At 34.8% G+C, this 12,014-nt stretch overlaps 1 protein-coding gene across 2 annotated transcripts in view; it reads left to right on the forward strand.

Annotated features, from left to right (window-relative positions):
• The window catches only part of PRKCI (protein kinase C iota), an 80,988-nt gene that overhangs the window by 60,928 nt on the left and 8,046 nt on the right, over window positions 1-12,014 (forward strand). For both annotated transcript variants that reach the window (XM_007197524.2, XM_057545496.1), the window contains exons 10-15: window positions 713-810; window positions 1,562-1,648; window positions 3,456-3,591; window positions 9,061-9,148; window positions 10,164-10,289; window positions 11,448-11,527. In XM_007197524.2, the coding sequence (XP_007197586.1) occupies window positions 713-810; window positions 1,562-1,648; window positions 3,456-3,591; window positions 9,061-9,148; window positions 10,164-10,289; window positions 11,448-11,527 (615 nt within the window). The remainder of the gene's footprint in view (window positions 1-712; window positions 811-1,561; window positions 1,649-3,455; window positions 3,592-9,060; window positions 9,149-10,163; window positions 10,290-11,447; window positions 11,528-12,014) is intronic.

Here is a 12,014-nt window from a genome sequence, read left to right on the forward strand (position 1 = left end):
GTATGGAGGTTCCTTAAAAAACTAAAAATAGAATTACCATATGACCCAGCAATCCCACTCCTGGCCATATATCCGGACAAAACTGTAATTCATAAAGATACATGCACCCCTATATTCATAGCAGCACTATTCACAATAGCCAAGACATGGAAACAACCTAACTGTCCATCAACAGATGAATGGATAAGGAAGATGTGGTACATATATACAATGGACTATTACTGAGCCACAACTACTGAGCCCACACGCCACAACTCCTGAAGCCTGCGTGCCTAGAGCCCGTGCTCCGCAACAAGAGAAGCCACGACAATGAGAAGCCCGTGCACCACAACGAAGAGTAGCCCCTGCTCACCACAACTCTAGAAAGCCTGCGTGCAGCAATGAAGACCCAACACAGCCAGATAAATAAATAAATAAAGTTATCTGATGATTATTAGATTTTTTTAAAATAAAAATCAAACCATATTATTATCAAGGTCAAGTACTTGAGCTTTGTAAAATTTTCTAGACTGTTGCATAATATCGAAAGATTTACTGGCAGTATTTTCTCTTTGTATATAAATTACTATTTCATGATTATCAGTGCTTTTGATATTTAGCCTAGTTAGTTAATAACTGCATTTATGGTAATAGAATTACTAAGAACAAATTTATCATAGTTTTGATGATATCATTTCAGTTTGACATAGATTTCTTTTGTATTTTAAAATAGGATATTGACTGGGTACAGACAGAGAAGCATGTTTTTGAGCAGGCATCTAATCACCCTTTTCTTGTTGGGCTGCATTCTTGCTTCCAGACAGAAAGCAGGTAAGATTGAAAGATAATGGAATGATACCTGGGTGTTACACATTTTAGTATATTACACAATAAGAACCCTTTCTACAGTAATTCCTAAAGTGGAAGTCACATGGAGACAGACACAACAGTACTATGCTTGTAATTTCCTGCTACTCATCCTCCAGCCAGTGATATCAATTTGACATTGGATCAGCATTAGGAAATTACCTGCTTTAGGCGAAAAAAAAAAAAAAAATAGCCAGGTCATAATTATGGCAGTAGAAATCCAACCTTTTAAATATCACCAAGATTCTAGTTTTAGGACTTAAATGTTCCTAGAGTTTAATTAGGGGGATAGATTCTAACTTCTTTTGCCTTAAGTGACAGTTGAAAATGACTTACACATTACACATTCTAAAATTGGGGTGGGAGTGAGAGCTCTGGATTGCAAATGGTACTATTGGCTTGGCCACAAAGTTCATTCGGGTTTTTTATAAGATCTTATGGAAAAACCCAAACGAACTTTTTGGCCAACCCAATACTTTAGAATAGAAGTAGCAGGTTACAAATTATCTTTCTGATTTACTTTCTTGTACCTTCTGTGATTAAACAGCTTTCTACCCCAATCACCCTTTGTTTCCACCAAATTCCTGGAATTTTTGTTAAGGGTGAATCATGTCGAATGCTCTCTATGCTGTGACTGGTCTCTATAGTTTTAAAATGCAAAGTTACACCACCTTATTTTGGATCTTGGTTTCATGTGTTCTCTCCTGTTTTTTAGATTGTTCTTTGTCATAGAGTATGTTAATGGAGGAGATCTAATGTTTCATATGCAGCGACAAAGAAAACTTCCTGAAGAACATGCCAGGTAAGTTTTTTGTTTATTGTTTGCTTGTGTTGAAGTTTGGCGGGAGGAGCTATGGGACTTTTTATATGCCAGTGGTTGAAAACAGTAGATAAATCATTTATTTTGATAACGAGCTAATTCTTTATAAGTCATGTAAAGGCTAAGCTAAAAGTTAAATTATATTACAATGTGATATATATTACATATATAATAATATAATTATAAGCAATTGAGAAGTACAAACAGTGTTAAAGTGGATACCTTTAGTCTACGAAACTCAATTATTTTCAAATATTTTATCTATTCAGTATCAGCCACTAAAATAATTAATGAAATTATAAACACTTATTAATCTTATCAAGTTTGCAGTGATCACTGACAGTTTTTCATTAGAAGATTATTGTTCATATATACTTGAGAGTAATAAAACAATTCCTCTTAACCTATTATGTAATCGACTGTTCTTCCATAATTATAATTTCTTAATTGTTCTGCCTTTGGCTTTCCCCCCTCTGATCCCATCATTTATTTGTTTAGTGCCCTTAATTTGATATTCTTATACAGGATTGTAAATTGTTGGAGGACTTAGGTGGGGAAGGATCATGGCCTTGGATAAGAAGTTTAATCCATGAGTGCCATGTTTTGTTTTGTTTTTTACACATAATTAGCAGTAATTCTACCCTTTTGCACTTCACAAGAGTAATGCCAAAATGAAGCATGTGAGTTTGTATATGTATGTAACAAAGGTTAGAGATTCATTTTAAAAGAAAACTTATTTAGTGGAAATCTTGCTATTCATTGATATTTCTTGTCAAAAAGAGATAATAGCTTTCAATTTTATAAGAAGGTATAAAGTATATTAATCTGTCTCGGGGCCAAACTGCTGTTGTTGTTGTTGTTTAATTTACTGTATGTTCATTATTTATTTAGGCTTTAGCAAATGGTCACCCTTCATGGCAAAGCCACAGATGATATTTTGAATTGTGAATATAGCTGGTATTTGTTCCTTGTTTGTTCAGCTTGACTTGGGGAAAATAGTCTTGTTTTTATTGTATTAAAGTGCCTGTTCTGGTTTTATATCATCTTTGCTTTTCTAGGAACCAGAGTATAGGATAAGAGCTCAAGTTCCCTATTCCTAGAATTAAGTATCTGGAAGGTGTGTATTATGTACCTCCAAACATGATCATGATAACATTCACCAAAGCAGCCAAAAACCAGCTAGGGTGTTTCATTTTCATTATTCAGGTCAAAAATTCTGCTTACCACCAATGAGTTGGTGGCGGTTTGGAAAAGTTCTTTCTGTTGTAGAATAATTTCTTTTAATTCCTTTTCTAGAATTTTGGTATGGATTTTATGGTTTGAGTGGTCAACTTTCAGTATTCTTTCTATTTTAGACCAATCAGTGGTTCTTAGCATTTTGGGAGGTCACTGATCCCTTAGAGAAGTGATGAAAGCTATGGAAACTCTGTAGAAGGTGTCTCTGTACATACAACTTTGCGTCCAGTTGTAGGAGTGTGGACTTTCTGAAGTCCATCCAAGGGCCCAGGTTAAGAACCCCTGCTTGAGACTTTCAAATTAAACCTTATGAAAAGCATGGGTTTAATTTAGACTGGAACTTTATAATTGTGTTTAGGGCTCAGCTATCTTAAAGTGGCACTTCAATTTGTGTTTTGGTTTTGTTCCTAAAAACATTGAGAGAAAAAAATCTTTTGACATGATTTTGATGTTCTGGTTTGCAGATGGGAGTAGGATTTAAATACCTTTCTGTAGGCACTTAACCACAGTTTAAAAATTTGAATCAAATGAGTAATTTTTCATTTTATTTTAGATTTTACTCTGCAGAAATCAGTCTAGCATTAAATTATCTTCATGAACGGGGGATAATTTATAGAGATTTGAAATTGGACAACGTGTTGCTGGACTCTGAAGGACACATTAAACTCACTGACTATGGCATGTGTAAGGTGAGGGGAAATTTCTAGTTATTCAGAAGATCTCAGCAGCTCAGGAAATTGTTTCAGTCAAATTACATTTAATGATGGGGAAATAAGTGCTACTTTGTGCTAGAATTCCAAAAAGTATCCTAAACAAAGACAAATGTACTGATTTCCTAGCCATTTACAAAATTCCATATTTTCTGTGAGCGTTATATGTGCTATAAGAGTTAAGTTCTTTTTATTGTCTGTAATTTTTTGTCTTGAAAGTTGTGACACTATTGAAGAAAATTTGGAGGTTAAAACTGTCTACAAACCCGCAACTTTAAAACAACTGCTTGCATATCACTTTCCAGTTTTTGCCATTTAATTGTGACTCTTAATGATGCACTCAAGATTTTCCTAGGAAATCTAACATTTTCTATATATATTTAAATTTAAATATCTGACATAAAATTCAGTAAAGCAAAATAAGAATTTTAGTTACTCTCAGGACATGTCCTTTATTTCTTGGTGTTTTATTCTTTTTGTAACAATGTTTCATTTACGGGTCCAATCTTTTTCCAGGAAATGTGTAGGGGGCTACTCTCCTTGTCAAAATAGCGGGGACCGAATTATCTTCACACAGTGAAATCGGCAACAAGCATGTGAATGTGTTAATTGCCTTTCCCCATTCACCTGAGGAAAGTGCCTCCAGAGCCTGGTTCTTTTTATTGAAAGAAATTTGGGCATCCTGTTTTGCCTGGAAGATATTATTAGAGAAAAATCACTTGATCTTTTTGTTACTCTTAATGAAAAATAATAGTGGTTTGTTATATATTCCCATTCTTTCCAGAGATCCTCAATCAAGTTAATCACGATCTTTGATAAATCTGAGAGGTTTTATTCAGTAGTTCTTTAAATTGGTTGTCTTGCTTACCTCCTTTTCTGCCTCCTTCTCCAGGAGCTATTTGGTGTTATTAGTAGGAAATGACACCAGGATTGGAACTTGTGTTCAGAGACTTAACCAACAGTACTTTGTCTCTTTTCCAACTAACATATTTATGCCGGATGTTAAACCTTATGGGAAATAAATCCCCTGGAAATTTGAATGTTCTTATCTTATGACTTAACATCAGTATTTAAACTTACCTAATGTCTGACCTTCGCCATATATTGGATAAATTTCTTTTCCTTATAATTATTCTTTGGTAAATATAAATCATTCAAATTTTTTTTCACAGTTTCTCCAGAAATATTTTCTTTAGGTTTAATTAATTTAATTTCTTCAGTTTCTCACTAGATACTTTTATATAAAGAATGCAGGGACTTCCCTGGTGGTCCAGCGGTTAAGTCTCTGCTCTCCCAGTGGAGGGCGTCTGGGTTTGATCCCTGGTCAGGGAACTAGGTCCCGCATGCCACAACTGAAGATCACATACTCGGCAATGAAGATCCTGCGTCGCCTAAATAAATAAATATTAAAAAAAAAAAAAAAAGAGGGCTTTCCCTGGCGTTCCAGTGGTTAAGACTTCGCCTTCCAATGCAGGGGGTGCAGGTTTGATCCCTGATCGGGGAGCTAAGGTCCCACATGCCTTGCGGCCAAAATACCAAAACATAAAACAGAAGCAATATTGTAACAAATTCAATAAGAAGCAATATTGTAACAAATTCAATACACTTTTAAAAATGTATTAAAAAGTTTAAAAAGAATGCAGAGAATAGTAATGACTGGAGGCATATGAAAACTGCAATTAACATCTTCAGAGTTATGTTTGGAATATTTTATGAACATTGATTTTTTTTTATTGACTGAAAAACCAGCTATTTTGTGAATTGATGTGCCTTTATCTATTTTTTATCAGCAGGGGGTGTTATAATAATATCTATGTTATGCTGTAAATAATTTAGCTGCTATGTTCAGATATCCAGTCAAAAGGTGAATGATTTAGTATAGTTCTTTTACAAGTTAACAGACTGCATCCCTTGCCTCTGAGTCTTACCCTGGAAGTGCATGTCACTCACCATGAGACTGTATGTCAAGCCATTGCCCATAATACAAAACAACTTAAATCACATTCATATTTCTTTGTACAGGCAATACCTCGTTTTACTGTGCTCCACAGATATTGCGTTTTCTACAAGTTGATGTTTTGTGGCAGCCCTGTGTTGTCAGATGATGGTTAGCATTTTTTTAAAATATTTATTTATTTATTATTTTTTTATTTTTGGCTGCATTGGGTCCTAGTTGCAGCACACAGAATCTTTTGCTGCAGCACGCAGGCTTCTCTCTAGTTGTGGCGCATGGGCTCCAGAGCATGCGGGCTCAGTAGTTGCAGTGTGCAGGCTTAGTTGCCCTGCGGCATGTGGGATCTTAGTTCCCTGACCAGGGATCGAACTCGCATCCCCTGCACTGGAAGGCAGATTCTTAACCACTGGACCACCAGGGGAAGTTCTTGTTAGCATTTTTTAGCAATAAAGTTTTTCTTTAAATTTTTATTGAAATATAGTTGATTTACAATGTTGTGTTTAAAGTATTTTTTATTTAAGGTATTCACTTTGTTTTTTAGACATAATGCTTTTGCACACTTAATAGATTACAGTGTAGTGTAAACATAATTTTTATATGCACTGGGAAACCAGAAATATTCATGTGACTCAATTTATTGTGATGTCATAAATGGGGGTCTGAAAGCAAACTGCAGTATCTCCATGTATGCCTGTATACAAAAATAACATATATATCCCTGTTAGAGATCTTTAAAAAATCCTTGGAGTCACAACATATATTACTAAATAATTCTTCTAGATGTTTGTGTTAGTGTTATATATACTAGTGTAAAATTTGAAGACAAATACATACATCACGCCCAGAATATCTCTGTAGGAACACATAAGAACCTCATGACAGTGGTTGTCCCTAGGGAGCTGGAATTGGATGCGTCAGGGACCAGAATGGGAGGAAGGCTTGATTTTCAGTGTATATCTTCCCCCCCAACCTTTTTGTTTGGAATTTTGTACCATGTAATTTAACAATAGGGAAATGGTTAGATTCTAGGTACATATGTTGAATTGGATTTGTAGTTACTAATAATAGGAAGTCTGTAATTACATGGGAAATTACATAGCTATAAAGTAAAAAAAAAAGATGCTTAATTGTATATTTAATATTATTCAGCTTGTATTTAGACTATCTTTTTATTATTTTTAGTTTTAATTGAGTTATGGTTGATTTATAGTATTATATAAGTTTCAGAGGTACAACATAGTGATTTATGGTTTTTAAAGATTGTAGTCCATTTATAGTTATTATAAAATTGGACTATATTCCCTGTGCTGTACAATATACCCTTGTGGCTTATTTATTTTATACATAGTAGTTTGTGCCTCTTAATCTCCTACCTCTATTTTGTCCCTTCCTTCTCTCTCTCCCTCTCCCCACTGGTAGCCACTAGTTTATTCTCTATATCTGTGAGTCTGTTTTTGTTGTTGTTACTATATTCACTTGTTTGTTTTATTTTTTAAATTCCACATATAAGTGATAGCATACAGTATTTGTCTTTCTCTGTCTGACTTATTTCAATAGCATAATAACCCTCCAAGTCTATCTATGTTGTTGTAAATGGCAAAATCTCATTCGTTTTTGTGGTTGAGTAGTATTCCAGTAGTATTTTGTCAGTGGTTTCCTTTGCTGTGCAAAAACTTTTAAGTTTAATTAGGTCCCATTTGTTTATTTTTGCTTTTGTTTCCTTTGCCTTAGAAGATAGATCAAAAAATATATATATTGGTACAGTATATGTCAAAGAGTATTCTGCCTATGTTTTCTTTTAGGAGTTTTGTGGTTTCTGGTCTTATATTTAGGTCTTCAATCCATTTTGAGTTTATTTTTGTATATGGTGTGCGAAAATATTTTACTTTCATTCTTTTACATGTAGCTGTCCTGTTTTTCCAGCACCACTAATTGAAGAGACTGTCTTTTCTCCATTGTATACTCTTGCTTCCTTTGTCATAGATTAATTAACCACAAGTGAATGGGTTTATTTCTGGACTCTCTATTTCTGTTCCATTGATCTATGTGTCTGTTTTTGTGCCAGTACCACACTGTGTTCATTACTGTAGCTTTGTAGTATAGTCTGAAGTCAGGGAGCTTGATTCCTCCAACTCTTTTCTTTTTCAAGATTGTTTTGGCTCTTTCTTATTTAACTGCCTGTGCCCCAAGAATGGTCTGAATGATATTAGTCCTTTTAAATATGTTGAGGTTTCTTTTATGCCTTAGTATTTGGTCAGTATCCCAAATGTACTTTAAAAAGCGTACGTAATCTCTATTTTGCATTCAAGGAGTCTCTCCCTCCTTTTCCATTTCTCCACACATACACGTAGATATATATATTCTATATGTATGTAAACTATACATATTTTTAACTCTAGCTTTTGTCCAAATCTTTCTCTGCTTACTAATTTTTTGGTTTGTATGACCTACCATTTTTTGATATAGATGTGTTAAAATTACCTGCTATGATTGGGGATTGTACTATCAGTCCAGGCTGCTATAACAAGGTACTACAGATTAGGTGGCTTAAGGAACAAACACTTATTTCTCATGGTTCTGGAGACTGGGAAGTCCAAGATCAAGGTGCTGGCAGATTTGGTGTCTGAAGACACCCCTCCTGGTTCGCAGAAGGGTAAAGGCATTCTTCGTGGTTTGCAGATGGCTGTCTTCCCGTTGTATCCTCAAATGGTGGGGAGAGAGAAAGGGGCTGGCTCTCTTTCTCTTCTTATAAGAACATGAATCCCATCATGGGGCTCAAACCTCATGATCTAATTACCTCCCCGAACGCCCCCCCTCCCAGTGCTATCACATTAGGGCTTCAGCATAAGAGTATTAGGGACACATAAACATTCAGACAATAACAGGGATTGTGAAGTCCTCTTAATAATTTTGTCCATTTTTACTAGTTGTATTTTGAGGCTGTGTTGTTAGCTACATACAAGTTTGTTTTAACTTCTTGGTGATTGTTCCATTTGTTATTGTGTAGTTTCTCTATTTATACATATTAGTGTGTTTTACCTTAATTTCCTCCATCCTGTAGCTATTAAAATACAAAATCAAAAAACGTATGCCTTAGGAGAAATGACCAGAAGGGAAACATCATAATGCCAGCAGTGGTTGTGTTAGGAGGTGGGATTTAAAGAGCTTCTTTTCTTCATAAAATATGATTCCTTTTACTCATGTAATTTAAGTTTTTCTATTACAATTTTACTTGAGTATAAATTATTTTAAGTGCCATTTTTATCTTAATTGAACTGACTCTTTACCTACATCTAATGAGGACAGGTTTTTTTTAAGGTATTTAGTAGCAACCCATGATTTTAATAATAAAGACAACAGTGCTAGTGATATTTTATTTAAGCTCAATATATTATCTATAGATGCTGACCTGATATGATAGATGAAATAAAAGAGGTGAATTTAAAACAGATTTTGCATCTTATTATTTTTTTTCTTTTTTTTTTTAATAAAAGGAAGGATTACGACCAGGAGATACAACCAGCACTTTCTGTGGTACTCCTAATTACATTGCTCCTGAAATTTTAAGAGGAGAAGATTATGGTAATAAATTGGTGGTATTTTGGCTATGTGCTAGAAGGGTGGTTAAATGTGGTACCAATTGCATTATAGTACACTATAGTATTTCAGTACTGAGCTTATTAACATAAACTTTCTTGATCTTCTTAAAACCTACATAAAACCCCCGAATTCTGAAATCAGAGATGGTGGGACCTTGGCAGTATTTGGGGGTGAAAATTTGAATAATATTTTATTAGTAGCAAGCACTTACGAGTACTAGGCACTATTCTAAGCAGTTTGCATATGTTAACTAAGTTAATCCTCTTAATAATCCTATGCGGTAAGCACTGTTAATTCACATTTTACCAACAAGGAAACTGATGTACAGAAAGGTTAAATAACTTGCCCAAGGTCATGTAGCTAGAAACTGGCAGAGTTGGGATTTAATCAGCCATGTGACTCCAGAGTCATAAACCTCTGGAAGATTGTTCAGATTTCCTGGGGTATTTCCCCCAGGAATCTGAAAGACGGAGGAAAGATTGCCTGCTTGTCACGAACCAGAGGATATGTTTATCTTAAGAAAACATTTGACCCTTTGGGTTCTGGCCCTTTGATTCCAGCAGTTGTAAAGGAGGATGGGTATTTCTGATAGCTGCTCATAATCCGGTTCCAAAGTCCTTCAAGGATCTTTAATCAGCTAGCAGAAGATCACGTTTCAGATCAAGGAAGGTTATTCTCAAATACAATTTCATTATATCCTCAAAACAAAATATTAGATACAGGCTATGAGTCTGAAATTACAGACATATTTGGGAAGCGAAACTTAATGTTCCATTTTCCATATTTTATTTTTAAAGTTATCTTTTAGGTACCGCCCCTTTTTGATAAGTGAAATATTCCTATAATCCTCGATGCCTACCATGATAGTTGTAATGCATTTCAAGTTTACTTTTTCATTATGTTTATTTTTTTTATTATGTAATAAAATGAATCTCAAATTACTGACTCTTTAGAATGCAGGATGGATAATTTGTTGCTTTAAAATTTCTTTTTGAAGGTTTCAGCGTCGACTGGTGGGCTCTTGGAGTACTAATGTTTGAGATGATGGCAGGAAGGTCTCCATTTGATATTGTTGGGAGCTCCGATAACCCTGATCAAAACACAGAGGATTATCTTTTTCAAGGTAATTTGCAGTGTTTTACAGAGATTCACTGTGAATAATCTATTCTAGAGCATGAATGAGGATGGCTCAAGTTATTACTTTGAATAAGAAAGAGGAGAATAATCTGGACAATATAGTCCTTAACACGTGAGGCTTTGAGTTTGTTTTTGTTGTGGTTGTTGTTTTGATCTATCCTTCCTACCTCTTAGTCTGTTCACATTTGCCAGTTACCTTCTCATACTCAAAAACATAACAAAGAGGTTCCTTCAGATTGTACATCACAGAGACTGGAGGAAAGAATTGTGTAGCTGGAGAGGACAGTCTTTTCACCTGGACCATGAGGCTGAATGCATAAGTCCAAGAGCAATATGAGGAAAAAGTAGAGTACCAAGAAGATAAGAGGGATCAAAAGGTGAAGAAAAAAGCCCCACAATTGGAAATACAAAGAATTGAACAGAACGGAAACAAGCAGACAAGCACAAGGACCCCTCCCCCACCAACACACAGTCCAAAGAAGTGTGAAGACTGCCATGAAATTCTACATTTCATAATTAAGGCCGTCACAGGAAATGAATGGATATTTCATGTAATAGGAAATCCAGCTGGCTGTGGAATATATGGAAAGACGTTCAACCTCACTACTAATTAGGGGTGTGCACATTAAAACATTAATGAGCTACCATTTTATACCTACACATTTGGCAAAAATTTTAAAGTCTGATAATACTAGTGCTGGTGAGGATACGGAGCAACTGGAACTCTGGTGGCAGGAGTGAAAAGGGACACAACAGCTTTGGAAAATAATTTGGCAACGTCTAATAAAATCGAATATAGTAATATGTGCCACACATTTTACAGATACTAACTCATTTAAACCTCATAACACCCCGATGAATCAGGTATTATTTTTATTCCAATTTTACAGATGAGGAAACTAAGGTAAGGTAGTCAAAGAATAAAACATATGCATATAATGATAAAAACTGTTCAGAGTAGATAGAGGCTGTCTCTGAGAAGGAAGGAGAGGAATGGGACTGGGAAAGTACACAAGACGCTTAGGTAGTGTATGTAATGTCTTTGGTTTTTTCTGCTAGAATGCCTTAAATACCTCATAATAAAAATATAAAGATTAAAGCCCTATAAAAGTTAAATATAATGCCGTAAATTTTATCTTTCTAGTTATTTTGGAAAAGCAAATTCGCATACCACGTTCTTTGTCTGTAAAAGCTGCAAGTGTCCTGAAGAGCTTCCTCAACAAGGTATAAATTGTGTATAAAATCTTTAGTGATTTATCTCTATACAAATGAAGCTGGTAAGGAGAGGTTCAGGCAACGTAAAATTCCAAAACATCAGAGTATGTAATTTTTCAGTTAGATCTGGAACTTGTCTCTTCAGCAAAGAGTAGGTTGACAGAATTAGATCCTGAGGTGAGTTGTTCTTTCCATTTTGCCAATATAATTTACCTCCAGCTTTATATTACATATGGTGTTTTTAATGTAAATGAAAAATACCATGTACTCAGGGAAAAATTGCATCTCTGGGGATAGCCTTAATTGTACTTTCAGCTCTGTTTTTCAGTTTTCTTTAGATTATTATTCATAGAATGTCTTAACTTATTGAGCACTTAGTGCAGTAGTGTTCCCTACAAATTCTCATATCACAACCCTATAATTAGATAATATTCAGAAGAAATGAAATGCTACCATTGGCGCTTTAAAAAAATCTGAACATCTGAAAATTCTGTCG

The sequence above is a fragment of the Balaenoptera acutorostrata genome, chromosome 4 (genome assembly GCF_949987535.1).
Source record: "Balaenoptera acutorostrata chromosome 4, mBalAcu1.1, whole genome shotgun sequence".
NCBI classification, from domain to species: domain Eukaryota; kingdom Metazoa; phylum Chordata; class Mammalia; order Artiodactyla; family Balaenopteridae; genus Balaenoptera; species Balaenoptera acutorostrata.